This window comes from Macaca nemestrina, chromosome 13 (assembly GCF_043159975.1).
Source record: "Macaca nemestrina isolate mMacNem1 chromosome 13, mMacNem.hap1, whole genome shotgun sequence".
Classification (NCBI taxonomy): domain Eukaryota; kingdom Metazoa; phylum Chordata; class Mammalia; order Primates; family Cercopithecidae; genus Macaca; species Macaca nemestrina.
In genome coordinates, this window is record NC_092137.1 from 44,912,121 (window position 1) to 44,939,360 (window position 27,240).

General features: G+C 44.2%; 1 protein-coding gene and 1 long non-coding RNA gene across 5 annotated transcripts in view; one reads left to right on the top strand and one right to left on the bottom strand.

Annotated features, from left to right (window-relative positions):
* The window catches only part of LOC105464946 (calmodulin-lysine N-methyltransferase), a 410,262-nt gene extending 405,352 nt beyond the window's left edge, over positions 1–4,910 (top strand). For 2 of the 4 annotated variants that reach the window (XM_011713119.2, XM_071076648.1), the window contains exon 10: positions 80–4,909. In XM_011713119.2, coding sequence (XP_011711421.2) covers positions 80–157 — 78 coding nt within the window. In that variant the 3' untranslated portion in view covers positions 158–4,909. Of the gene's footprint in view, positions 1–79 lie in introns of all 4 variants that reach the window. The other 2 variants (XM_011713120.2, XM_011713118.2) reach the window with 2 other exon arrangements.
* Positions 1–27,026, bottom strand: part of LOC139357828 (uncharacterized) — a 31,146-nt gene extending 4,120 nt beyond the window's left edge. The window contains exons 1-3 of the long non-coding RNA XR_011611681.1: positions 27,005–27,026; positions 26,541–26,611; positions 5,500–5,664 (exon numbers count right to left, since the gene is read on the bottom strand). This is a non-coding gene — a long non-coding RNA (uncharacterized lncRNA). The remainder of the gene's footprint in view (positions 1–5,499; positions 5,665–26,540; positions 26,612–27,004) is intronic.
* Positions 27,027–27,240: the final 214 nt, after the last annotated feature.

Here is a 27,240-nt window from a genome sequence, read left to right on the forward strand (position 1 = left end):
ATACTCAACATGAATAATGACTGGTAAAGATCCCTAATTGGAGTCCCCTTACCTTTTTTCTTCCCATTATTGTTTTCAGTTGAAAAAGGAAAACCCGGACATATATGAAGAAAACCTTCATTACCCGCTTCTGCTTCTTTTAACCAAACACGGATAGAAGATTAAGCTTCTCAAAGACGAAGAAAAATATCAAGTGCACAGGGAATATTTTTACAAAAACAGCAATCTGTAATGGGTATAATCGCCTGCCTACCCCCTTTGCAGCATTTCACGTGTGGGCTATGGCCTCCACCTGTCCTCACCCACGTTATTCCCCAGCTGCCCTCTCCAGCTCCCTCCCTGCCTCTTTTTACACTCTGCTTGTTGCTCTTCCTGCCCTAAACCTTTGTTTGTCTTTAAATATGTATAAGCTGCCTATCTGTGACTTGAATTTGACTGGTGAACGACCTATTTTTCCCCTCTAATTGAGAGAGAATTTCTTTTGATAATACCCATCCCTCCTTAAATTTTTTTTTTTTTTTTTTTTTTTTTGGTCTTTGTTCTGTTTTGGTGGTGGTAGTTTTTAATCAGTAAACCCAGCAAATATCATGATTCTTTCCTGGTTAAAAAAATAAAGCATATCGTTTTATCTCCCTCCAATTAATTGTATTAAATCTGCCATCCCGTTCTCTATCCCTCTCTCTCCTTCTTTTTTTCCTTTTAAACAGTATGTTTTTTTTTCCCTATAGATGTATAAGAAATGACTACATCAGCCCAAAGCCTCATAAACTGACCGTTTGTCCTCTGGACACAATAGCGTGGCCAGCCCTCTGCTCCTCCTCCCCAATTATGTGTGATTAGTCTCAGTGTGCTGTGTCAAGGAGGGGGAGTGTGCTGAGTGCTTATTATCTGTTTAGGTACAAGAAGAGCACATTTAGGCTCTGACTATGAATGAAAAGTGAGCCTTTATCAGGGCTTAAATCTGACTGCTGCTGTTCTCCAGGCCTCTTTCAAAATAGGTCCTTCCCAGAGAAATTTTGAATAAATGGTTGATAAACTAGATTGCAACCAGGGGGAATTTTTTAAAAACTCAATCACACAATTATCTTATTTAAAGTAAGTATATATTGTTATATGCTGTGATTCAACTGTATGGTAAACATTTAATAGGTGCTACCTAGGATTAAGAGAGAATGACTTTTCTGCAGGGAACCCAAGCTTATCCTTGCCTAGTGCATCCATGAGATGCTCTAATGCCTTTTGTGGAAATTCAGATGTTTATCTGTAAAGAATCATCTGTGCCCACTTTAGCAGTAATGTCATTAGTAGGTTAGCTATATATCCTCATATCTTTAGAAGAGGCAAAAACATGTATTCAGTGTGATACAATTAAAGTGATAGGTGAGAGACTGGGGGTCCATCCTTTTGCATGTTAAACAAACTTAGCTGTCATAAAAGCAGCGACTCTCAAATGTCTTCTCTGCTCACTTCTATCATCAAACAAATTTTTCACCATCAGTTTGCATGTCCTTGTATTCACCACTTTTTCTGCTCCATTAGAGCACCTAGATGGATCTCAGAAGGCATAGGTCAAGTCGCAGTTAGATCATACATTTCTTTCTCACAAAAACTTGAATTGCAATGCCAAGTGATGGGCTAACATCACAATAACAGCAATTTATTCCTCTTTGGATAAAACAGCAGTCTATTCTCAGTGCTAGATAAAGACCAGGGCAATGCAAACCAGCCATTTAGCTGAGTAGTTCAGCTAGTGGCAGCTCTCCTTTGGCGACTGTATAGGTTGCACACTGGCTTCATATTTTCTTGTTTAAAAATTAGAATTTGGCATGTTTTAAAAGGCAACACAAGCCATTCCATTTATACTGGTGAAAATACAGCAAAAATATTTCCTCTGTAAAACCTGCAACTAAACCTGCCAGACAAAGAAAACGCATCCCTGTAGTAGCACCTAAGATGGTCTATTCTTTTTTCTTTTTAAATATGGAACAGCAGGATTATGAGAATATTTTCTTTTTCTCTGAAGAAAATACACGAATTGGCAAGAATTCAATTTGCATTTGTGTGTTGTGGGTGGAGAAATCCAGTGTTTATGTCTCTGGGAGATACTATATTTTAAAAAGTAAACTAGGAATGCATTTTTTTTTAATATCTGAGAACAGTGTTTCAGAATTGAACTGTTGCTACCAAGAGATACCTAGTAAGGAAATTCACTTATTATGTAATTGAAACCTAGAGAATCTCCTACACGATGTAAAGGGTTTCATAGATCTGTTCTTCATGGGATCCTCACCTGGAAATATCTCTAGACCAGGTTCTTTGAAAGTTTGTAAGAAATGTTCTATATTATTGAATAATTTTACAGTTTTTATTTTCCCAAAGTTTAATGGAATGCCGATATTGAAAAGTGAAATAGACCAGCTTTAAAAGTTTATCCATTTACATTTCTTTTGAACTTTATATTTCTCTGTGTCAATTGCAATTGAAATGGCCCATTCCATAATTGCCTATGTAATTATGCATGTGTTTGTTTCCGAAAGGAAGCCTGTCTGCTTAGGAAATCCTAAGAATAATGATATTTCTCTTCTTTGTGTACCTTTATCTTCTGATAAAACTCATGATTTTCCTTTGTCATACTAAGTAGATTTGGTTGGATGAACAAATGTTTCTAATATTGCCGATGGTCAGTTCTAATGTGTGAGATGAATAGCTACATACAAGTTGGTTATAAGAAATACATTTTACTTTATAGCAAGACATATGCTGTGAATTGGGATAAAAGTGCTAGAAAAGACTACCTAAGAGGTTGATGCTATTTTGTATAAATTGTGTATTTTGTTGGCTTTTTGACTGAGCATGAAAATGTAAGTTCCATTAGGGAAGGGTAATTTAGGTGCTCAGTATTCAGCAGAAAACTTGTCAGGGCCATAAAAGCTTTTCTGGCTAGTTCCTCGGGTGTTTTCAGAGAAGAGCTGCCCGCCCCTTGCTGATTTTCCCTTTGGCTTCAGTATGGGCTGAATTTACCACTGCATACCTGTTGAATCAAATTGGGGGATCCAGCAGTTAACTGAGTGAATGGAAGGATTAGTTGCCCTCCGGAGCCCTATTTCAACAGCCAGGTGTCTGTCCTAAACTAGTTAACTGCTTTTGACAGCTGAAGAACCTGGTTTTAATACCAGAGGCAGGAGGTGGTTGTGTTTTTTCCCATCTCTCCACTACCAAAGTGGGACATACCTTCTCATGAGGGTTAGGTGGTTTTTGTTTTTTGATAGGAACCCAGCTTCCATGGATTTTTGTCTTTGTGCTTAGTCAGCATTTGACTTGTTTCCAATCTATGCCAGACAATTCATTCACATTGTCCGGCAAGAACCTTTCATTGGACTCTGCGGGGGTGGGGCAGAATGCCCACATAGGGGAGAGAGTCAAAGTATATGTACAAACATATACACACACACACACTCACAGGAAACATTAAGCTATTTAGATCCGAGATGTGGGCTCCAGCCCCCAGATTCCAGGTACATCCCCATCCCAGATCAAAATCCCCTGAGTTCAGGCTGTATGAAACATAATTATGTTGAGTGTATGCCACAGAGAAAAAATGGATTTGAAAGTCAGGCTGATTTTAGGCAGGGTAAATATGTTTTCCTGAGTGGACTATTTCCAAATTAGGAAGGAGCCTGTTAGTGTTTATCACACCATTAAGCCTGAAATGCCACTTTTAATTCTCAGATTTCATTTTACCCAGAGAGCTTACCTTCCAGGCTGTGGCTAAATGCTCACAGTGTTCTCTGCCCTGAAAGTCTGTGCATTTGGAGTCTGTATTTTGCCTTTTTTGTCCCCCTGACTTTTCAATTAATACATTTTTTAATAGATAAAACAGATCATACCGTGACTTTTAAAATGTCAACAAGCTCGTAAACAGAAATGTAATAAAATGGCTAATAGGAGATTCAATAGTTAATAGAGGGCCTGAAGTGTGAGCAAATACAGTAGCTGTATATTGGAAACTGTGCAAGTGAAGATGGCTTTAGTATTGCAAACTGAGGAAGAAAATTGTTTTTAATTAGCACCTTCATAAGAACTGCTGATTAATACTGTTTTGTTTGGTGAAAAGCTTTCAGCTGAGTAATTTGTACAGCCATTACAACAGTTTTGTTAGAGCGGGACTCCTGTTGTTAAACACAAACAGCAGATGATAATGGTGGAAGATGAGTTTGTCATGTAACAATTTACCTTATTGAAAAAAGCTTTATATAAAACCCAATACAGTAGGTACCAGCAGAAATCACATATTTTAAATCCTTCCAAAATTGCAGTGTGCCATGCTTATGGTTTTTTTTTTCCCTCAGGGCTAGAAGCAGATTTTATATCATTTATAAAATTATATACACAATTTAAAGGTGGTGTAGCGTGGACAGACCACTTTCTTAGCAGCAGTTTACATTGGAGCAGTAAAGTGGCCGTGTATTCAAACATTTGCTAACTACACAGAGAAGGTGGAAAAATGAAAGCCTAATTAAATAATGTTACTCAAATGTAAATTTGCATTGCAACTGGATGCAGGGAAATAAGAACTGGTGTTTCTGCCTTAGGTGGGTTTAACATATATAGGATCTTAAAAAAAAAAAAATCTCTCTCAACAGAAGTTTAAGTAACTTTTTTTTTTTTTCTGGTGATGTTTTAACTGACCCAGAGGAAACTGCTCATTCAATGAGACCTGACCAGGGAATAAGAGGCTGATTTCAGTGAACTCCCATAAAATGGATATTTTGCTAGCCAGAAGCATGGGAAATTTTGTGTGTGTGTGCTTAAAATAAAATCCAATGGTAAAGCATATTTGCATTAAAATATTATGCTAACCAAGGCTGGTAAGAACTGTAAATTATTGGAGTGGCGTAATAGAGCATGAGATTTTTTTTTTTTTTTTTTTTTAGACAGGCCTTCGGGGTAATAACAAGGGTTGAGGCTCACGACAGTGCCAAATAAGCTTTAGACAGCATAATAGTCTGCAAAGAAAGCCACAGAGCACTAATGTGAAGGAAGAGCTGTCCACCACATGCAGCAAAAATCACCAAAGGTCATTTTATGGTAGCAATTGTGACATAAAATTGGTGGTCATGCTACATGTCTAATACTCAGCACAGCTTTATAAATGATGGGCCCCTAGCGATGGCTGTCATTAAGTGCTTTCATCATAATAAACTTTAAACTGTTGGCTTTATGAATCGCCAGCTAGCTTCAGCTGTTCGTTGGATGGAGCTTGCAGTGCCTTAAGTGTGACAAGACCTATTAGGAATTGCAACCATGTTTCAAGCGTACTTGGCTTCCCCACTCCTGGGGTGATTGCTGCCTATTAAACGGCGTCTGGGAAGATTTTCCTCCAGCAATCTCTGATCAAGAGCTTTTTTGGGCTTTGACCTGCATTTCCTTCAAGACTTTCTCTGAGGAGTTTTATAAGAGCAAAACTCCAGAGGATTTATAGCCACTTCTGATTAATACCTTTCCAGTTTTTCTAGCAACTCTCCCACTGCTGCATAGAGAAAAGCTTTCATTGTTCCTGAGGTGCTTATTTGTGACCTTTTTTCTGCTTCCTGATTCCCTCTAACGTGTTCGCTCAGTGAAATCCTCGGGGTGGAACCCAGACAGTTGGTGAAGTTGTTACAGCTGGAGAGACAGAGAAGGAAAGAGAGAGGCTGTTATATTTTTAAAGGATTACATGCAGAGCAGCCTGGCCCCGCCCATTTAAATACTCATGTGACGTCACCTGCCGCCCGCTGTACCAAACGCATCCTTAATGAGCCCTCGGTGTAAACTGAGCCGACACATAAAGATTTCATGATTCAAATTACACTTTCATTAACCTTTAGCATGGGAAGTCTTTTAGTTTCTATAAATCTTACAGTGGCTTACCGTCTGTCCTACTGATGTGAATAATAGATGTTTGGAGAATCGCTCTTTAAAAACCCAGGGTTATTAAGGGCTAAATACATATTTCAGACTCACTTAGCAGGAACTTTAATTACTTCTTGTTGCTTATTCTGACTTGGAGGCCACCCCCCATCCTCCCACCCCGTTTTCTTCTGCTTGACTCAGATGTTTTGGAGATGGCAAAAGCTTTCAATGTCTAAGTCCCTGTCTTAATACTCTTATTTGTCTTTCTTTTAGGCTAAGTAGTGTCCTAAAGATAGTTCAGGGAATGTCTCAGGTGTGGACCATTACACAATTAAATTAGCAAATCTCAGAGGGCTTGGATTAGAACCCGGCAGGGAACACTTGGGGATTCGAGGGCAGAGCCAAGCTTTCTGAATGGCAGCGGCTCTCCCGGGAACAGCGAGGGTCGGCCCGCTTGGTAGTCTCAGTCACGGACTTGTCTTACCAGATAAAAGTAGTGCAGGCTAAACTCTTTTTTTTCCTGGGAGTGAACAGGAAATACATTAGTGAATGTGTCAAGCCGAAAGGAAAACAGGAGTTGGAGGGCTCGTGGCTTTTCACATACAAAGGCATCCGCCATCCCACCACGGGAGCCGGCCAAGGGTGGACAAGTGCATTTTGAGGCTGCTGCCCAGGTGCAAGGGGAGGGGGCGGGGCGGGCCGCAGAATGCCCCGGAACAAAGGCGCCTCCAGGGGCCTGTGCAGAGGTCACCTGCTGCCTCCAGGGCAGATTAAGGAGGACTGCAGAGGGCATTTGGAGGAAATGGTGCTGTGCTTCTTTGGGAAATCAATTCGTCCCACCCTTAATAGGGCATTTTGCCCTCCCTCTTTGGGAGTCCCAGGCAAACGTGCTTCCAGGTCTCAAAATCAGTTATAACAGACCCACGTTTGAAGAGGCGGCACCTTTCCCTGCCCGCGCTCCTTCAATAGCCTGTGCGCCCTGAAAATATCTTTCTGCTCTCTGCAACATCTCACTTCCCTTTTCTCTCTTCTTTGGGCTCTCCCGCCCCTCTCTACCCAGGCCTCTTTCATAATTAGGCTGAAAGTGGAACTTTCCCCCACTCCCTTACTTTGAGATTTCTTTTTTCCCAGTGACCTGGGCTGCACTTTGCCCCCACTCCCTGCCTGCCAATCTCTTCAGGGTTAGGGCCTCTCTCTTTCCATTCTTGCCTCTCCCCCTCCTTGAGAGCTCCGGGAGGCCCAGCCTCCCTGAATCCGATCGGCTTCCAACACAGCAGCCCCCCTGTGGAGGAAGGAAGAGGCCTCCTCAGAATGAATGGCCGGTAAGGAGGTTTTTAATTTGTCTGGAGCTACAAGAAAAAGGCCTCAGAGCAGCGTTCCCTCCCTCACCTCTGCCGCCCACGCTGGGCCACTCTGCCTTCCCGGTGGGCATCGAGGCCGCACCATCCCAGGCCAGGTCCACGGTGAAAGCTGGGCGGTGGGATCTGAAAACGTTGGCTTGTTGTCTGGGCATCACCTGTGCAATCTAGAATAAGGACTCGGCTTTGTATATGAAATTCTATTTTTTGATGGTTTGCAGCCTACCAATGTGAGAAAGGTGGAAGCTGAACACTATGTGACTGTCAGACTAGGTCGGAAAGTGAGCTCAGGCCATCACTGTCTTGATCTGCAGTCTGCCTTCTGATGGCCGAGCTCTCCTTGAGCTTGAGGGAATGTCACCATGCTATTCCCAACCCAGAAGGCAGTACATTTAAAAGCTTTGCCCACCTGACCTATGGTTCCACCTCCAGGTACATTAGCCTTCATTTTCCTCCACAGGCTTTATTTTTAGGAGCAGAGGCCGCATCCCTGATCCAGCCTACATTTTGAGTGGATCTCTCGCTTTCCTTGTCTCTCTCTCAAACAGCATCTCATGATGCCAAGTATGAAGCAGCTCGGAGGAGAATGAAGACACTCACAGCTCCTGAGTGTCCAGAGATCTTTCCTCTCTCCAGGGGTACTCCTGGTTGGCCCACTTCCTGCCCCATAAGATGAGAACCTCGGCTCTGGGCTGGGTGACAGAGGTTTTGAGTCTCCAGCTTGCATTTCTGCCAGCTGTTAGTGGCTTTCCCTCATCTCACAGCCAGGTGCTGTTTCTGGGTCCTCTCACACACACCCTCACCCCCAAGAGACTAGATAAACCATCAGTGGTTACAGTAATCTCAATATGAATATGACACTGTAGGTATTTATCCAGCTTTACCCTTATGGTAGATTTGCGGGGTGGGGGTGGGGGAATAGCAACAGTGCTTTCCAGCTCCTCCCATCAAGAAATGGAATCTTTCTTCACTCCTTGATTCTGAACTTCACTTGGCTTGCTTTGGCCAAGGAGACATTAGTAAACATGAGTACAAGCGGAGGTTTGGAAATCACTTGTGCATTGAAGTTTGCCCTGTCTTGATGCTTTTGGAACCTAGCTACCATGTGAAAAAGCCCAGGCTGTGCTGCTAGACAGTGGAGACATGTGGCCCAGTCACCCCCATTATTCAGCCATAAGCCACTGAATGGCAGTGGCTCTCCCAGGAATGGTGAGGTTGGCCCGCTTGGTAGTCTCAGACTTGTCCTAACAGATAAAGTATTGCAGGCTAAACTCTTTTCCTGGGAGTGAACAGAAAACCAGGACCAAACAGCCCCTGGGAGATGCAGTTCTGGCTGCAGCTGTGTGAGTGGGCCAGGTGAGCCAGCAGAAGAACTGCCCAGCTGAGCTCAGCCCAAATTGCCTACTCACAGAACATGAGCTAAAAATGGTGGTGTTTTTAAGCAACGACATTTGGGGCAGTCTGTTAACTAAGTGATGAGAAATTGATAACTCATGCAGTCCTAGATCTGTTCTCTGGAGGTACTTTTCTGTGGCCTTACGTGTAACTTCTGATATAATGTTTTGCCTAAAATGTGGTGAGTTACATAGTGACTAACATTTCAAAAACACGAAAATAGGATGCAGGTACCTCAGGCCTCATTTACCCTTCAGAAATTCAGACTATTACAGCAGCACATCACTCTCAGGCTATTGGGAGAGGACACCAGAGAAAGTGGGCTACAGGGGAAAGAACAATGAATCCTGAATCAGAATACCTAGTCCAGCCTGGACTCTACCAGTACCAAGCTGGTGATTATAGGCAAGCTGCTTAATCTCCCTGGGCATCAGTTTCCTCTTCTGTAACATAGGAGAGCTGAACGACATAATTTGATTTCCCAGTTCATGCTAACTTCTGAAGTATTTGAGATTAAAAAACAATCTATTATGAGGACCAGAGATATTGGCCACCTCAGGGAGTTAGAATTCTCTGGTACTGTCAGAGAGTTGTCAGACATTAGCTTGGCCCTAGAGAATATGTAACACATCACAGGGGTCTTTCTCCCATGAGGTTCTGGGGTGGATCCCAATGTTTCACCTTCCTCTGTCCCAGGCTAAACATTGCAGGGCTACCTCAGGTACCACTGCGGGGGAAGGGAGGAGCAGTGGGGGCCCAAACTCCTCCATTTGTATTCACTGACCTAATCAATACAGACAGACATACCTCATTTTATCACACTTAGGAGACAATTGCATTTTTTTTTCTTTTTTCTTTTTTTACAAATTGAAGGTCTGTGACAATTTAAGCAAGTCTATTGGCTCCATTTTTCCAACAGCATGTGCTCAGTAAATGTCTCTCACATTTCTGTAATTCTCACAATATTTACTTTTTCACTGTTAAATCTGTTACGGTGATCTGCGATCAGTAATCTTTGATGATACTATTGTAATTGTTTTGGGGCACCACAAACTATAGCCAGATAAGATGGCGAACTTAATAAATGTTCTGGGTACTCTAACTGCTCCAGTGGAAGGCTGTTCCCTGTCTCCCTCCCTCTCCTGGGGCCTCCCTGTTCTCTGAGACACAACAATATTGAAATTAGGCCAGTTAATAACCCTGCAATGGCATTTAGCTGTTCAAGTGAAAGGAAGAGTTACATGTCTCTCACTTTAAATCAAAGCTGGAAATGGTTAAGCTTCATGAGGAAGACGTGCCAAATGCTGAGACAGGCTGTAAGCTAGGCCTCTTGTACCAGGTAGCCAAGGTGTGAATGCAAAGGAAAAGTTCTTGAAGGAAATTAAAAGTGATACTCCAGTGAACACAGGAATGATAAGAAAGCAAAATAACCTTATTGCTGATAGGGAGAAAGTTTGAGTGGTCTGGATAGAAGATCAAACCAGCCACAACATTCCCTTAAGCCAAAGCCTAATCCAGAGCAATGCCCCAACTCTCTTCAGTTCTGTGAAGGCTGAGAGGTGTGGAATCTTCAGAAGAAAAGTTTGAAGCTAGTGGAGGTTGGTTCATGAGGTTTAAGGAAAGAAGTCATTTCCAGAACATAAAAGTGCAAGTAAAGCAGCAAGTTCTGATGTAGAAGCTGCAGCAAGTTTTCCAGAAGATCTAGCTAAGATCACTAATGAAGGTGGCTACACTAAACGACAGATTTTCCATGTAGATGAAACAGCCTTCTATTGAAAGAAGATACCGTCTAGGATTTTCATAGCTAGAGAGAAGAAGCCAATGCCTGGCTTCACAGGACAAGCTGACTCTTTTTTTTTAGGGGTGAATGCAGCTTTTGGTGACTTTAAGCTGAAGCCAGTGCTCATTTACCATTCTGTAAACCCTACAGCCCTTAGGAATTATGTCTACTCCACCTGTGTTCTGTCAATGGAACAATAGAGCCTGGATGACAGCACATCTGTTTATAGCATGGTTTACTAAATATTTTAAGCCCACTGTTGAGACCTACTGCTCAAAATGAAGATCCCTTTCAAAATACTACTGTTCATTGACAATGCACCTGGTCACCTGAGGGCTCTGATGGAGATTAATGTTTTCATGCCTGCTAACACAACATCTATTTGGTAGCCCATGGATCAAGGAGTAATTTTGACTTTCAAGTCTTATTTCAGAAATACCTTAAGTAAGGCTATAGCTGCCATAGATAGTGATTCCTCATGGATATGGGCAAAGTCAATTGATAACTTTTTGGAAAGGATTCATCATTCCAGATGCCATTAAGAACATTTTTGAGTCATGAGAGGAGATAAAAATATAAACGTTAACAGGAATTTGGAAGAGACTGATTTTAGCATTTATGGTGACTTTGAGGGGTGCAAGACTTCAGTGGAGGAAGTCACTGCAGATGTAGTGGAAATAGCAAGAAAACTAGAATGAAGATGTGACTGAATTGCTACAATCACATGATGAAACTTGAATGGATGAGGAGTCGCTTCTTAGAGACGAACAAAAGTCATTTCTTGAGATGGAATCTACTTCTGGTGAAGATGCTGTTGAATAATGACAAAGAATGAAGACTATTACATAAACTGAGTTGATAAAACAGGGGCAGGATTTCAAAGGATTGTCTCCAATTTTGAAAGAAGTTTTACCACGGGTAAAATGCTATCAGACAGCATTGCATGCTACAGAGAAATCTTTCCTGAAAGTAATAGTCAACTGATACAGCAAACTTTATTGTCTTATTTTAAGAAGTTGCCACAGCCTCCCCAACCTTCAGCAACCACCACCCTGATCAGTCAGCAGCCATCAACATCGAGGCAAGACCTTCCACCAGCAAAAAGACTGTGACTCACTGAAGGCTCAGATGAATGTTAGCATTTTTTAGCAAGAAACTATTTTTAATTACAGTATGTACATTTTGAAGACAATACTATTGTAAACTTAATAGACTACAGTATAGTGTAAACGTAAGTTTTGTGTGTGCTGGGAAACCAAAACATCCATGTGACTCCCTTTAATGTGACATTGACTTTACTGTGGTGATCTGGACTCAAGCTCACAATATCTCTGAGGTATGCCTCTATCTGTTGTGTGCTGGGCACCCTGGGGGGAACCTAATACTGAATACGAAAACCCCTATTACATGTTAGAGCCAAGTGAGAAAGACAGAATGACCGCCCATACATAGCTTACATTTGAAGCAATAAATAAATGTGCCAGTGCATTTATAAAATAATTATAAAGTATCAGCCAGGTGTGGTGGCTCACGCCTGTAATCCCAGCACTTTGGGAGGCCAAGACAGGTGGATCACTTGAGCCCAGGCACTTGAGACCAACCTGGGCAGCATGGCAAAACCCTGTATTTATGAAAAGTAAAAAAATGTTCTGGCTGTGGTGGCGCACGCCTATAGTCCTAGCTACTTCAGAGGCTGAACTGGGAGAATCGCTTGAACCCAGGAGGCAGAGACTGCAGTGAGCCGAGATTGAGCCACTGAACTCCAGCCTGAGTGACAGAGTGAGACTCTATCTCAAAATATAATAATTATTACATTAGTAAATTACATGATAAATTCTATGAAAAACAGGTAAGGTCCTATTGGTAGAGAATAATAGTGGAGCCTACTTCAGACAGGATGGTCAGAGAAAGCCTCCCTGAGGAAGGTCTCAACTGGTGAGAAGGAGCCAGTCCTGTGAAGAGATGGTGGCAGGGGGAGGAGCCCAGACAGACGGAGTAGGCGGTGGAGGCCCTGGGGGAGCTGAGTCTGCTGCCTCTGAGGCATGGGAAGCCGGCCAGGGTAGTGGGGGCCCCATGCGGAGGGACTTGAGATGGGCAAGCGCCAGAATGTGCAGGATTTAGTGAGTTTGGATTTTATTTGGAGGCTGAGCAGCCATTGAAGGGTTCATAGTCATGAGAATGACATAATGAGGTGCACATTTTTTAGAGGTCACTCTGAGTGCTGGATGGAAATTGGGGTAGAAGTGGAGAGTCCAGTTAGGAGGCTCCTATCATGTAGTCTTGGTGAGAGAAAATTGCAGCTTGGACTGGCGACGTGAGTGACAATGGGGGAAGGGGCGCAAACTACTTCCAAGTGTGTGTTTGACCCCAAAGTAACAGGAGTTGCTGGCGGTTCCTCATAAAGTTTCCGGTGAAGATAAAGTTGGTCAGCCTTGTCTGCACCTAATGCTGTAGGAATTTAAGTCCCTTTGCCTGTGATCTGCCTCAGCCCAACCCACCCCGCCCCACCTTAAGGCCTGGGATAGGCAGAGACGTGAGAGGATGGGCCCTGGAGAGGGGATGGACCCTCCACATGCTTCCACTTCCTGCTGCGCGAGCTGCAAGTTCACAGCACTTGGGAACATGGAGTGTGGGGGGTCTTCGTATCCTATTGCCTTCTTGATCCCCCAGACAGGCCTTGTCTAACATCCTCTTATACTCTCGGAGAGGAAGGTGGCAGTGGCTAAACAGGTTGGGGCCACAGGATAAGAAGTCCATTTCTGCTATTTCCATAGATGGAAACCCTACGCTTTGATTCACATTGTTTTTCTGGGCATCCAGCACTGCAGTGGAAATGTCTGCTCTTGGGGTTTCTCAAGGAAAGACCCACAGAGGTCAGAGCCAGCCTCTGTCCAGGTCGTGGTACCCCACAGAGCTGGAGAGATGCAGAGCAAGTACTTGCTGATGTGTCAAGATTTCACGAGCACAGGAAAGCTCTTGAGTGGGAAAAATGTGTCATTGATGTGAAAATTCCACCAAGAGAACATCTGCCCCTTAGCTCTAGTGAGGGGTTGCTGTGAACTAGGCTCTCCTCAGGAGAGGTAATACTGTCATGGTGCACACGAGCTGAGAATAGGCCTCACTGTGGGGGAGGGGAGCAGAGGACACTGGGAACCCAGATGAAGTAAAGGGACCCTAAGAACTGGCAAAGGAACAGAAATGGGAGAATTCTAGTGTCAAAAAACCACTGCTGGCCGAGCGTGTGACTCATACCTGTAATCCCAGCACTTTGGGAGGCCGAGGCAGGTGGATCATCTGAGGTTGGGAGTTCAGACCAGCCTGACCAACATGGAGAAACCCTGTCTTTACTAAAAATACAAAATTAGTTGGGCGTGGTGGTGCATGCCTGTAATCTCAGCTATTTGGGAGGGCTGAGGCAGGAGAACTGCTTGAACCCAGGATGGTTCAACCCTGCACATACCTTCGTTCAACCTGGCACATACCTTCTGCAAGTCCTTCCTGCACAAAGGAATGAGAGAACAAAGCAGGTGGAAGGCCCTGCCCGTGTGGTGCTTATAATCTATTAGGGGAGACAGAGCATGTCCTCAAATATGCCAGATCAATGGAAGAGGAGGGGACTGGCCGAGGATTGTTAGAGATCAGAAGGAGCAACTACCTTATGGGAGAGGAGGCAGAATTGGTATTAGCCTTCGAATGTTGTGGAAGTGGAAAGAAAGGGGCATGGAGCTCATGAGGTGAGGCTCACGGGAAGATTTTAGGAAATGTTCAATTTGGCAGGAAGGTGAGGTTCAATGGGGTAAAGATTAATCCATTCACTCATCTCACAGATACTCCCTGAATGCCTGAGGTATCAGACAGTCAGAACAGAGCAGTGAACAAGATGGACAAAGTTCCTGCTCTCAAGAAGCCAACAATCTAGTAGGGGGAGAAAGGCAACAGAAATGTAAACACATAAGACTGGTTCAAATTGGGATAGAGGCAGCAAGGACAATAAAACGAGGTGATATTTTAGAAAGTGACTGGGCTTCCTTTGGATCCGAGGTCAAGGAAGCTCTCTCTAAGGCAGCAGCATTTTAGTTGAAACCTAAATGACAATGAAGTCAACCTTTCAAGATTGAGGGGAAATGCATTCCAGGCAGAGGCAGTGGCAAGTGCAAAGGCCCTGAGGCAGGAGCAAACCTGCAGAAACGCAGGGAGCAGAGCAAGGCATCTGCCAGGGAGTGTGCAGGCCCAGTGGTGTAAGACCTTGTAGGCCATGGAGGGGAAGCTGGACTTCATTTCAATGGGAAGCCACTGGAAGATCCTAAGAAGGGGAGTGGCATGGTCTGATTCTTATGTTTACTTTTTATTTTATTTTTTGAGATGGAGTCTTGCTCTGTCACCCAGGCTAGAGTGCAGTGGCATGATCTCGGCATACTGCAACCTCCGCCTCCTAGGTTCAAGCGATTCTCCTGCCTCAGCCTTCCGAGTAGCTGGGATTACAGGCACCCACCACTGCGCCCAGCTAATTTTTGTATTTTTAGTAGAGACAGGGTTTCACCATTTGGCCAGGCTGGTCTTGAACTCCTGACCTCGTGATCCACCCACCTCGACCTCCCAAAGTGCTGGGATTACAGGCGTGAGCCACCGCACCTGGCCTGTTTATTTTTTTGAGACAGAGTCTCACTCTGTTGCCCAGGCTGGAGTGCAGTGGTGCGATCTTGGCTCATTGCAACCTCCACCTCTTGGTTCAAGTGATTCTCCTGCCTCAGCCTCCTGAGTAGCTGAGATTATAGGCACATGCCACCATGCCCAGCTGATTTTGCATTTTTACATGGCCCAGCCTGATTCTTACCTTTAGAAGCTCACTCTGGCTGCTGTGAGGAGAATGGGTGAGGAAGAAGGCCCAGTGAGAGGCTGTTCCAGCCATTCTAGCAGGTAGTGGCGGGGACAGGAGGACCCACAGAGCTAGCTGAGGGCTGGGGAGTGAGAAAGGAGAGTGAGAGGGCTGGACTTCATTTGGGAACGGTGGGGGCCCTGGGGGCTGCTAACCTGATGTGACCCATCCAGGGACCTGGAGTGATGATGCTCCTGCGCTGGTGGGTGCAGATGTGGAAGCAGAGTCCTAGGTCTGTCTTTGGTGTGCGTGCCGAATGCAGGAGTGAGGGACTTTCCTAGGGCTCTCTGCTGGATCTAGAGAGCCCCAGGCCGATGTGCTGCCCCTGAGGGTGGGGGCAGTGCCTCACTCGCTGAGGTGTGGCAGCACCTGGCACCTGGTGAGCAGTCCGTACAGCATGGCTGACTGATGGGAAGGCCAGAGGGAGGAGGCTGGACAAGTGCCCACTCAAGACATATCTCCGGCTCCATCTCTACACTCTTTTCTGAGCTGCATTCTGGAGTTGGTGAAATGTCACAAGCCTGCTAAGAGCAACTCTAAAAGTTGTCTTCGGAGGTCACATTTTTTATAATCATGGGACTATTTAAAGGACAGAAAACACTGGCTGAGGATTGGAAGGACCCCAAGGGAAATAGGAGCTCAGATTCCTTGGCACCTAACTGTATTAAATCAGGAAAATGAAGCTCAGAGAGGCGAGGCGACCTCCCCAAGAGGTCAGTTGGCTGCCTGACCACCTCTGCCCAGATGAACCCTGGCCACTCTGCCTGTGACCTTCTTGCCCAGAGGAAAGGCCCACCTAAAAAGAAGGCTTCCAGGTGAATTCAAATACAAAGGAAAAGAAGGGCAGCATCACCCATGCTTGGTTCTCAGCCTGGTAGCGCCATTAAAGAGTTGAAAACTGTGTCTGAGCAATGAGCCCTTAGAGCTGGGGATGTGATGTGTATGAGTTGGGCAGATGTGAGACAGTCTATCCCACCAGATGCAGGTACATCTGGGTGTCAGCCACCATCTAAAGTGGCGTGCCAAGCCTTTATTCCCTGCCTTACACATGGTGCTCATGCACACACACACCCCCACACCCACACCCTGCCTGAAAAGGAGCTTTCCCTGGACTTTAGGCTCTGGCCTCCCAAGACCCCAGGCAGTAGCCAATGGTTAGGTGATCCTGGTGGCCATCTCTAAAATCACCTTAAATGTCCCCTTTGCCTTGGGATTTGATTGCCAGCCCCTGAAATAGGTGTTGGGAGCAGGTTAGAATTTCTCCTGTGACATCAGCATTACCCCAGCAGCTGCACCCACCCACGTGGGGTCACTTGTGGCCTGCACAGTAGGACCAAGGTAAGGCTCTAGAATCTCCAGGACAGCAGTGCCAAAAGATATTCCTTTCCCATATTTCCTTCCATTCTTCATTGGCAAGGTAGAAACCAAATTTTTGACAGAGAAATTAGATGTGTCAGTGATTCACCCCCTTACAGTGTGATTAAGCTGCTTTTGATCATCTGCACTAGATGTAAAGACTACGAAAATTCAGGAAAACCGAAGTGTTAAGGAAATAGGCCAGCACATCAACATGTTAGGACTGATTTCCATCTTTGGGAGGACAGAACAAAAGATGGGTCTTCACCAGGAAGCAAGGGACAAGAAGAAGCCCAACAATTAGCTGATGTGCTGTGAGTAGGGACAAGAAAGGGCACAGAAAATCTGCAGATAAATTATTCCTGGGTAATTCTGACTCTTGATGCAGAGGAGCCCACACAGAACTCTGTCTCACAGGTGCTGGTTGCCTGGCTGCCTGGTTGCCAAGTAGAGAAGGAAGATACAAAAAATTCTGTTCCCTTACAGTGCACTTGACGTCACTACAGTAATTTTTTTTTTTAAATCAAGCATATTTAGACATTTCTTCCTTTTAGACATTCTCTTTGAAGAAGCAAAGAGGGAGGAATTCGGGTGCGGTGTGAGGCAGCATACAATTCTCAGAGGACCTCTGGGCTGCCCGTGCATCGTGAGCAGTGGGCTGAGGCAGAGAGCTCCCTCCCATCCTAAAGGCTTTGTAGCTTGCAGGGCTCAGAACAAACAGATTTTAGTACATTGCTTATCTGATCAGTATTCACTTCCAAGATTTTTTTTTTTTTTTTTTCCAGTTAGGACTAACATTCTTTATTGTCAATTGAATATTAACGATTTGGAATTTTCCACCTTTAATACTGGCAGCGACGGGGGCTAACCTGACATCAGTGACCCAGGACTCTTCCTTGAGTTTGCTGCAAGAGGTCCCCAGAAAGGGGCTGATGGGAGTGAGGTGTTTACCCAGCTCCTTCCATCCCAAATTAAATATTCAGATTGGGTTTGTTCTGGGGTATTGTTAAGGCTTGAGCTTTAATTTAATGGAAATGGCATTGTCCCTGGAAGAAAGGTTTCATTAGGCCAGCCCGCAAACTTTTCCCATTATCCTCTGGAGGAAACAATCTGGGTGACAGCCTGCCCGTCATAATCCCCGCTCCAGATTTATGGTGACAAAAGACTCTTAATACTGAAAATGTTCAGGGGGAGGAGAAACACTTCCCAAACAAGAAGTCTCCCCCCTTCCAGGCCAGGTAACAAAGGGTCAGGAGGAATTTGGTGGGGGCCTCCTGGCCACCTGCCGGTTAAGCCCATGGTCAGTAGATTAACTGCAGCTCTGACTGAGTGTTTAGAAAGGCAAGTTACATGGCAGAGCAAACAAAATTCAGACTGTGCTTTACACATGGTAATCCCAAATTTAATAAGGCTTCACCACTGGGAAGCCAGAGCCCAAAAGGTAGCTGAGGTGTGGGGCTCTATTGTTCTCAGCCAGGGATGTCGCCATTGGTTGTCTGAGCAGCCTCTGGGCCCACCCCCCTGGGGGGTCTGTGGCCTCAGCTAAGAAAATACCTCCTGGCCCCTTGGGGGAGTCTGTTGTTTTCCGTCCTGCCAGGCTTCACCGGCCTTGTCCAGAGACAAGTCACAACTCTGCCTGAATAAAGTCCCTGCAGAAGGCTTGGGTGGTCAGAAGGCCATATGAGCTGCCAGCCCTGTGGGCTGCACCAGAATCCGCCTCCCTGACCTGTGGGCTCATCATGGATGTAGCTGAGGCTTCAGGAAAGAGTCCTGGGAAGTCTGTGATCCAGCCCTTGGTCAAAGCTGCTGAGGGCCCAGATGTTTGTGCCCTGTTGAATTTCAGGCCTGTAAGGTGGGGGGTAGGTGGGGTAGGTGTGAGTTATTTCTGAAATTATAATGAGCTGAAGGAATGTTTCTCTGTGGCCATCTTCGTGATTGTATTAGTCCATCTTCACACTGCCAATGAAAACATACCCAAGACTGGGTAATTTATAAAGAAAAAGAGGTGTAATGGACTCACAGTCCCATGTGGCTGAGGAGGCCTCACAATCATATGGAAGACAAAAGGCACTTCTTACATGGTGGTGGCAAGAGAGAATGGGAGCCAAGCAAAAGTGAAACCCCTTATAAAACCATCAGATCTCATGAGACTTATTAACTACCATGAGAACAGTATGGGGGAAACCGCCCCCATGATTCAATTATCTCCCACTGAGTCCCTCCCATAACACATGGGAATTATGGGAGCTACAATTCAAAATGAGATTTGGGTGGGGACACAGCCAAACCATATCAATGATCATTCTTCATTGAGAAGCTATTTAACAAGTACCTGCTATGTGCCAGGCACTGTGTTCAAAGACTCAGGACATTAAGGTGAAACAGAAAATAGACATGATCTTGCTTCACAAGGACCACAAACTGAGCTAAGTGCTGCAAAGGAGAGAATAATTATCCATGACCCCATACAATAGAGAGACTTCACTGAGTCAAGGGGAACAGGGAGAACTTTTCTAAGGAAATGAACAGCAGCTGAGATCTGAAGGGTACCGAAGGGCTAAGCCAGGCTGATGATGGGAGCAGAAGGGAATGCAGGGTGAAGGGAAGCCCACCAGTATGGTAGAGTGTCTCAACAAGATGTGTATAAGTTTTATACAAGGAAGCTGGCCTCCTTCATTCTGACTCCTGTGGCTCACAAGCCTGCACAAGAAGAAATGTGGGAAAAGCAGGGAATCTGGGAAAAACTAAAAATACAAAAATTAGGTGGGCATGGTGGCGTGTGCCTGTAATCCCATCTATTCGGGAGACTGAGGAAGGAGAATCGCTTGAACCCAGGAGGTATTCCTAGTTTATGTGTATCATTTGTAAGAGGGCCACGGGATGCTGAGAATCTGTAAACAATTCCTGGGGAAACCCTAAATCTCAGGTGAACCTCCTGGACCTGGGCACCAAGCTGCTGAAAGATGAAGCAATTAAAAATGAAAAAAAAAAGTTCAAAAAAATAGTTTTCTGAATCTCCTTATTGTTCAAGATGGAAACCCAGTACACACATTTGGCTCCCATCTTTCCAGAAATCTTGCTGAAATAGTTTTAGAATTACAAAAAGACATAAACCCATAATACTAAGGAGAGGAGGAGGAGGTCACCCACAGATAAGAGATATAAGCAGATTCTGGAATATGTGAAGTGTATGGGAGATGTTATTAGAGGAAACAGCTGATGACGGCCACATAAATTGCCCTATGGTGGGGCAACAGAGAAGATGGGAGCCGGTTTACCCAGGAAACCTCAGAAAGATTCAGGGAAGGTATGTACACAATTGCACAGTAAATCCACACCATCTATAGTGCTTTTATATTCTAAAATTTGGATTTACTGTGATGATTGAGGAGGCATATATGGAGAAATGAGGAGAACCATTTGCATGATGAAATATATGAAAATAAGCAGTTACCCAGTGCAGTGGCATGTACCTGTAGTCTTAGCTATTCTGGAGGCTGAGGCAGGAGAATCAATTGAGCCTGGAAGTTTGAGGACAGCTTGGGCAATGTAGCAAGACCCTATCTCTTTAAAAAAAAAAAAAAAGCAGAAAAATATCACTCCTGGGGAAACAGAACTTAAAGAATAGATTACTCAAAATTTTCTTCAGAATTCTCAAACAGAATTGGGAAGATAATACATTCTAAAAACGGGATCTTGAGAACAAAATGAGCTCTTGGAAATTTAAAATGCAACTGGTGGAATAAAATAGTAGAAGGACTAAAAGTTGAAATATCACAAAGCATAGAGCAGAAAAACAAAATGGGAAAATACAAGGGGGAAAATAATAAAAGACATATGGAATAGTCCAAAATCTAAAGGGCATTCTAGAAAGAAAAAAAAAAGAAGTAATTAAAGGGGAGAGAATTCTCAAAGCACAGAAGAACATTTCCTAGGGCTGAATAAGAATAGTCCTATGAAAAAGAGCCACAACTAGACATAATCCTGGTAAAATTTCAAAACAGGAAGTAAAAATAATAGATTGTAAAAGTCTCCAAAGCAAAAGAGCAGAACACCTACAAATGAGCAGCAGTCAGAATGGCATCAGACTTCTCCTCGGCAACACTAGATGCTGGAAGATAATGGGTGCCGAGGGAAAATGGTTTTCAGTCTAGAATCCTATACACAAACTATCCACCAAGTAGAGGACAACAGAAGAGTTTTCAGACAGACAGGAGCAAGTTACTCCAGCAAAAGCAGGACATAGATGGGAGAGAGAAGAAAATCTGAGATCAGTATCGTGAAAATGGCCATACTAGCCAAGATAATTTATAGATTTAATGCCATCCCCATCAAGCTACCAATGACTTTCTTCACAGAATTGGAAAAAACTACTTTAAAGTTCATATGGAACCAAAAAAGAGCCCGCATTGCCAAGACAATCCTAAGTCAAAAGAACAAAGCTGGAGGCATCACGCTACTTGACTTCAAACTATACTACAAGGCCACAGTAACTAAAACAGCATAGTACTGGTACCAAAACAGAGATATAGACCAATGGAACAGAACAGAGCCCTCAGAAATAATGCCACACATCTACAACCACCTGATCTTTGACAAACCTGACAAAAACAAGAAATGGGGAAAGAATTCCCTATTTAATAAATGGTGCCGGGAAAACTGGCTAGCCATATGTAGAAAGCTGAAACTGGATCCTTACACCTTATACAAAAATTAATTCAAGATGGATTAAAGACTTAAATGTTCGACCTAAAACCATAAAAACCCTAGAAGAAAACCTAGGCAATACCACTCAGGACATAGGCATAGGCAAGGACCTCATGTCTAAAATACCGAAAATCTGAGATTGAACCTAGGAAAGCCATAAAGAGTCTCAAGGGGACAGCTGTGCAGCACCCTGGAGGGCAGCCAGCCATACTGCAGTGGGATCACAGAAGACTTAGAGGAAGAGGGGAAAGGCAATTCTCAGTAGATTAGAGAACACAATTCATTTAAAATTCAGATTTAAAATAACACAGAGCCGAGCATGGTGGCATGTGCCTGTGGTCTCAGCTACTCAGGAGGCTAAGGTGGGATGATAGTTTGAGCCCAGGAGTTCAAGCTCAGCCTAGGCAACATAGCAAGACCCTGCCTCTAAAAAAGAAAAGAAAAGAAAACAAAACAAACGTAATAGCAAATAATGCAAGCAAGAATAAAGGCATCTGGAAACCCTATGGAGAAAAATTGGGTTAAAAAAAAGCTCTGAATATGAAGCAAACTAGGAGACATGATATGAAGCAATTGACAAAGTATAAGGAATAAGAATCCATTTGACTTGGTGCTGGAAATACACTCTTTTTAGAGGTCCAGGGATCATGACACTGAATTTGAAGAGCAGGAAGTATAATCCTAACATTACTATTAATAAGTAAGAATTACATAATAATACAATGAAGCCAATGTGATCAGTTTCCCATTTTAAGACTCAACCTTTAGACAAAGCTTAGAAAACTAGGGTGTGTGCATCTGACAAAGGGCTAATATCCAGAATCTACAAAGAACTTAAACAAATTTACAAGAAAAAATCAACACCATCAAAAAGTGGGCAAAGGATATGAACCAACACTTCTCAAAAGAAGACATTTATGCAGTCAACAGACACATGAAAAAATACTCATCATCACTGGCCATCAGAGAAATGCAAATCAAAACCACGATGAGATACTATCTCACACAAGTTAGAATAACGATCATTAAAAAGTCAGGAAACAACAGGTGCCGGAGAGGATGTGGAGAAATAGGAACACTTTTACACTGTTGGTGGGACTGTAAACTAGTTCAACCATTGTGGAAGACAGTGTGGCGATTCCTCAAGGATCTAGAACTAGAAATACCATTTGACTCAGCCATCCCATTACTGGGCATCTACCCAAAGGATTATAAATCATGTTGCTATAAAGACACATGCACACGTATGTTTATTGCGGCACTATTCACAATAGCAGAGATTTGGAACCAACCCAAATGTCCATCAATGATAGACTGGATTAAGAAATTGTGGTGCGGCCGGGCGCGGTGGCTCAAGCCTGTAATCCCAGCACTTTGGGAGGCCGAGACGGGCGGATCACGAGGTCAGGAGATCAAGACCATCCTGGCTAACACGGTGAAACCCCGTCTCTACTAAAAAATACAAAAAACTAGCCGGGCGAGGTGGCGGGCGTCTGTAGTCCCAGCTACTCGGGAGGCTGAGGCAGGAGAATGGTGTGAACCCGGGAGGCGGAGCTTGCAGTGAGCTGAGATCTGGCCACTGCACTCCAGCCTGTGGGACAGAGTGAGACTCCGTCTCAAAAAAAAAAAAAAAAAAATTGTGGTGTATATACACCATGGAATACTATGCAGCCATAAAAAAAGGATGAGTTCATGTCATTTGTAGGGACATGGATGAAGCTAGAATCCATCATTCTGAGCAAACTATCACAAGGACAGGAAACCAAACACCGCATGTTCTCACTCACAGGTGGGAATTGAACAAAAACACTTGGACACAGGGTGGGGAACATCACATACTGGGGCCTGTCGTGGGGTGGGGGATGGGGGAGGGATAGTATTAGGAGACATACCTAATGTAAATGACGAGTTAATGGGTGCAGCACACCAACATAGCACATGTATACATATGTAACAAACCTGCACATTGTGCACATATACCCTAGAACTTAAAGTATAATAAAAAAAAATTTAAAAAACTAGGATGTGTGGCAGGAGAAAACAGAAACTTTAACAACCTTAATAATGTGAAAGTACAACTATAGTGGCAGAAGGTGGGATGTAGAAAGGAAAAGAAAGGTTACAGGAGAGGATATTTGTAATAATATCCTCAACTTGCAAAGCAGATAGTCAAGAGGCACTGGGGAAAGTTGATGGATCTATAAATATAGGTTTAAATATTTGATTAAAGTTACAAAGGCAAACCATAGAAGAAGGGAATATCTAAATATTGAACATTGAAATTCACACTCAGAATTCCACAGATATCTGAAAAATTGGTAAATGAAGAAGTAGAGATAAAAGTATATCACAAATATAATGTGTGTAACTCTATATGTTATATGGGGAAATCCACCTAAGGCCAGATAAAATACAATATTATGCAGTATTTGGGACATATCTATTCATTGTTTTCTGAAATTTGAATTTGACGGGGCATCCTGTATTTTTTTTTTTTTGTCCTAAGTCTGGCAACCCTAGATCCACTAGAGGAACTAAAAATCAAAAGTATGCCGGCTGGGCGTGGTGGCTCACGCCTGTAATCCCAGCACTTTGGAAGGCCAAGGAGGGTGGATCACCTGAGGTCGGGAGTTTGAGACCAGCTTGACCAACATGGAGAAACCCCGTCTCTACTAAAAATACAAAATTAGCCGGGCAGGGTGGCACATGCCTGTAATCCCAGCTACTAGGGAGGCTGAGGCAGGAGAATCGCTTGAACTTGGGACGCGGAGGTTGCGGTGAGGCTAGATCGCGCCATTGCACTCCAGCCTGGGCAACAAGAGCAAAACTCCGTCTCAAAAAAAAAAAAGTATGTATATACTACTTGATCTGTAACTGTAGGTTTGCATTATTTTGATAAGAATAAAAAAATTCAGATATGTTCAGTACATGTAGGAAATCAATCCCTTATTTTAAATATATAGGAAGAGTCATATTTATTAAATCAGCCTTGCCTTGCCCCACTTGGTACATTTTAAGCAAGTATTTAAAGAATATTAGTTTGCAGGGATTCCATTTGTAAGCCTGTCAGGCATCCACAAGACTTAGGTACTTTGGTCAAGTATGTGCCAGATGCTGTGGGAGGTGGCTGAGTCTAGGAACTTGAAATTTAGATGAAGAGGCAAGATATATATTGTGTACAGAACAGCTAACTCTTTAAGGGAGGTTGGCTTCTATTACTTGAAGTCAGATGATTGGGGGAAATGGTGGTAAAGGTGATGACTGCTAAGTGCTACAGGGGCTGAGCTGAGGGAGCAGGAGAAAAGCTGAACAGGGTTGGTGATGAAGATGAGACTTAAGAGGAAGAGGAAGAGGAGGAGGGTTTGGAAAAGAGGGAGGAATTCCAGTGCCTGCTTTTAAAGACTCTGATTTAAACCACACCTTAGGGCTGGGCGTGGTGGCTCATGCCTGTAATCCCAGCACTCTAGGAGGTCCAGGCAGGTGGATTGCCTGAGCTCAGGAGTTCGAGACCACCCTGGACAACATGGTGAAACCCTGTCTCTACTAAAATACAAAAAATTAGCCGCACATGGTGACGCTCACCTGTAATCCCAGCTACTTGGGAGGCTAAGGCAGGAGAATCACTTGAGGCCAGGATGTGGAGGTTGCAGTGAGCCAAGATCACGCCACTGCACTGTAGCCTGGGTGACAGAGTGAGACTCCATCTCAAAAAAAAAAAAAAAAAAAAAAAAAAAAACCAAACACCTTAGCAAAGGATTAGCTGTCTGCCTGCCCCGAACTTCTCCCAAATGCACCCCAACAAGCACCCACTTTTTGTGGGTCTCTAAACCTTCAAAAGGCTACTCAGCCAGTGGATGTCTAAGAGCCCTTCCAAAGTGATGAATCAATGGTCAAGAGGTGATGGGAAACCACTGCTTTGGCTGGGTCTGAGCAAACCCTGGCTAGAGGTCTCCCAGGCCTGGTGGGCTGAGAGGATGAGCCTAATCCGTAGGGAAAAGTCACTTCCCTGATCAACTCAGTGGGAGATGTTAACCTTGTTCGAATCCTGAATTGAAACACCATCTGCCAAAGTTCATTTCTAAGCCAACTGAGGAAATTTGAACATTGCCTCAATATTGGTGGGATTGAGAAACTACTGTCAATTTTTTAAAGTAATGAACTATGGTTGTGTTTTTAAAGGAGACTTTAAATATTCTGAAATACTTACACCTAAATATTTGAGAATTAATTTAGTATAATCCAATGCTGTCTTGTTGCAGGAGGTTGTGTGTTAAAATTATTGGCTATACATTCTTATACTTTTAGTATGTGTTTAAAATTGTCAATAATAAAATTCCTCACTTAATAGTCCTTGTTCTCTCTATAGGTAACAGTCCCGTAGACTTGCTTAGCATGTACGGTTTACCTTTACATCAAATTACCCTCGTGATCCCTGGAATACTCCAGTTGGGCATTTAGGAAGTTTTTACTGATGAGGAAACAGAAAGACAAAGGCAGACGCAGGGCCTGACTTGGAGAGAGGTTCTCCCTCCTCTCTCAGGAGTTTAGGTGGCAGGAAATACCTTCATGGCTTGCAAAGTATTTTACCTTTCTGAGCGCTCAATAGTAAGTACTTCTGGCACCACTTTGTTTCTTTATTCAACACATAGCTGTTGAGCATCTGCTGTTGGTCACACTTTCCAGGGTGGCAGAGATACGATACCAGATATTTTTCCTACTTCCAGTTCTTCAGATATTTTTCCAAAATCAGATGGGATATTTTGCCCCAAATCTGAAGACCCTTTAACTAGAAACTCCCTAGAGAGACAGAAACCACAGGCCTAGCCCCAGCCCATACCCAAGAGCCTTAGCTCATTCCTAGATACCAAATCACAGGGCAGGCCCCCTTGATTCTGACTCCTGGAATTCCTGTCCTTTCCTCTGGGGAGAGACCCAGCAGGGCAGGGAGGAACCTATGCTTGGGACAAGAACATCTTCCCCATGACCTTCACTGGAGGCCCCCAAAGCAGAACCTGAGTACCCCCTTGGTCTGCTGCTGTCTTCCATGTGGCAGCACCCCATTGCCCGAGGGCAACAAGCACTCTAGGACCTGGCCCCTAGGCACCTGACAGGCGGCCACCCCGCCGCTGCAATGGTCCCAGCTCCCACTTCCCTGGGTTGCTGGAGGGTTTCTTACCTCAGCTAGGTTCCTCCTCCCATCCCGTAAACACAGGCCTCTCCAGCTGTCTCTCTTCCTTGGATAGCCTCCTGTCAGCCAGGCATTTTGTGGTTCCTCCTCAGCACTCAGCACCTCAGCACCTCAGCACTGTGCCACCCTCCTCCTCCTCCCCATGGGGCTGAAACAGCCATGGCTGATGTCTCCAGAGAGCATCTCATGAAGAGACCCCATGATGGGTGGTGCTTAGCCATTGTTCCTACTCTGGCTTCCTCAGCCTACTTTCCTCCAGCCCCGCATACTGTTCCCCTTCCCTTCCCTCTGTCTTCCTCGGTCAGTACCTCCCTTCTGTCCCCTCAGGCTGGCCAATGACTTCACTGTCCTATCTCCTCAGGGCTCACTCTGGAAGACCCTCTCATAGCTGAGGGGGCTGGCCTCCGAGTCCTCCACAAGTGGCGGGCTCTGGCCCTCTTCCCGCCATGTACCAGCTTGTTAGCTTGTCCTTTGTCTCTTCCTTCAACTTAGCTTGAGCCAGCTCACTGAGTAGGGACAGTCACATCCAATTCAAGGCCTTCCCACTGTTCATGTTTCTTTTCCTGGAACCAGGGTTTTAAATTTGAGGTGGATTTATTGGGCATTTGCTATATGCTAGGAAATGTGCTAAATACTTTTGTACATTATTTCGTGTAATCTGCCAAACAATGAGGTTTTTAAATTAAAT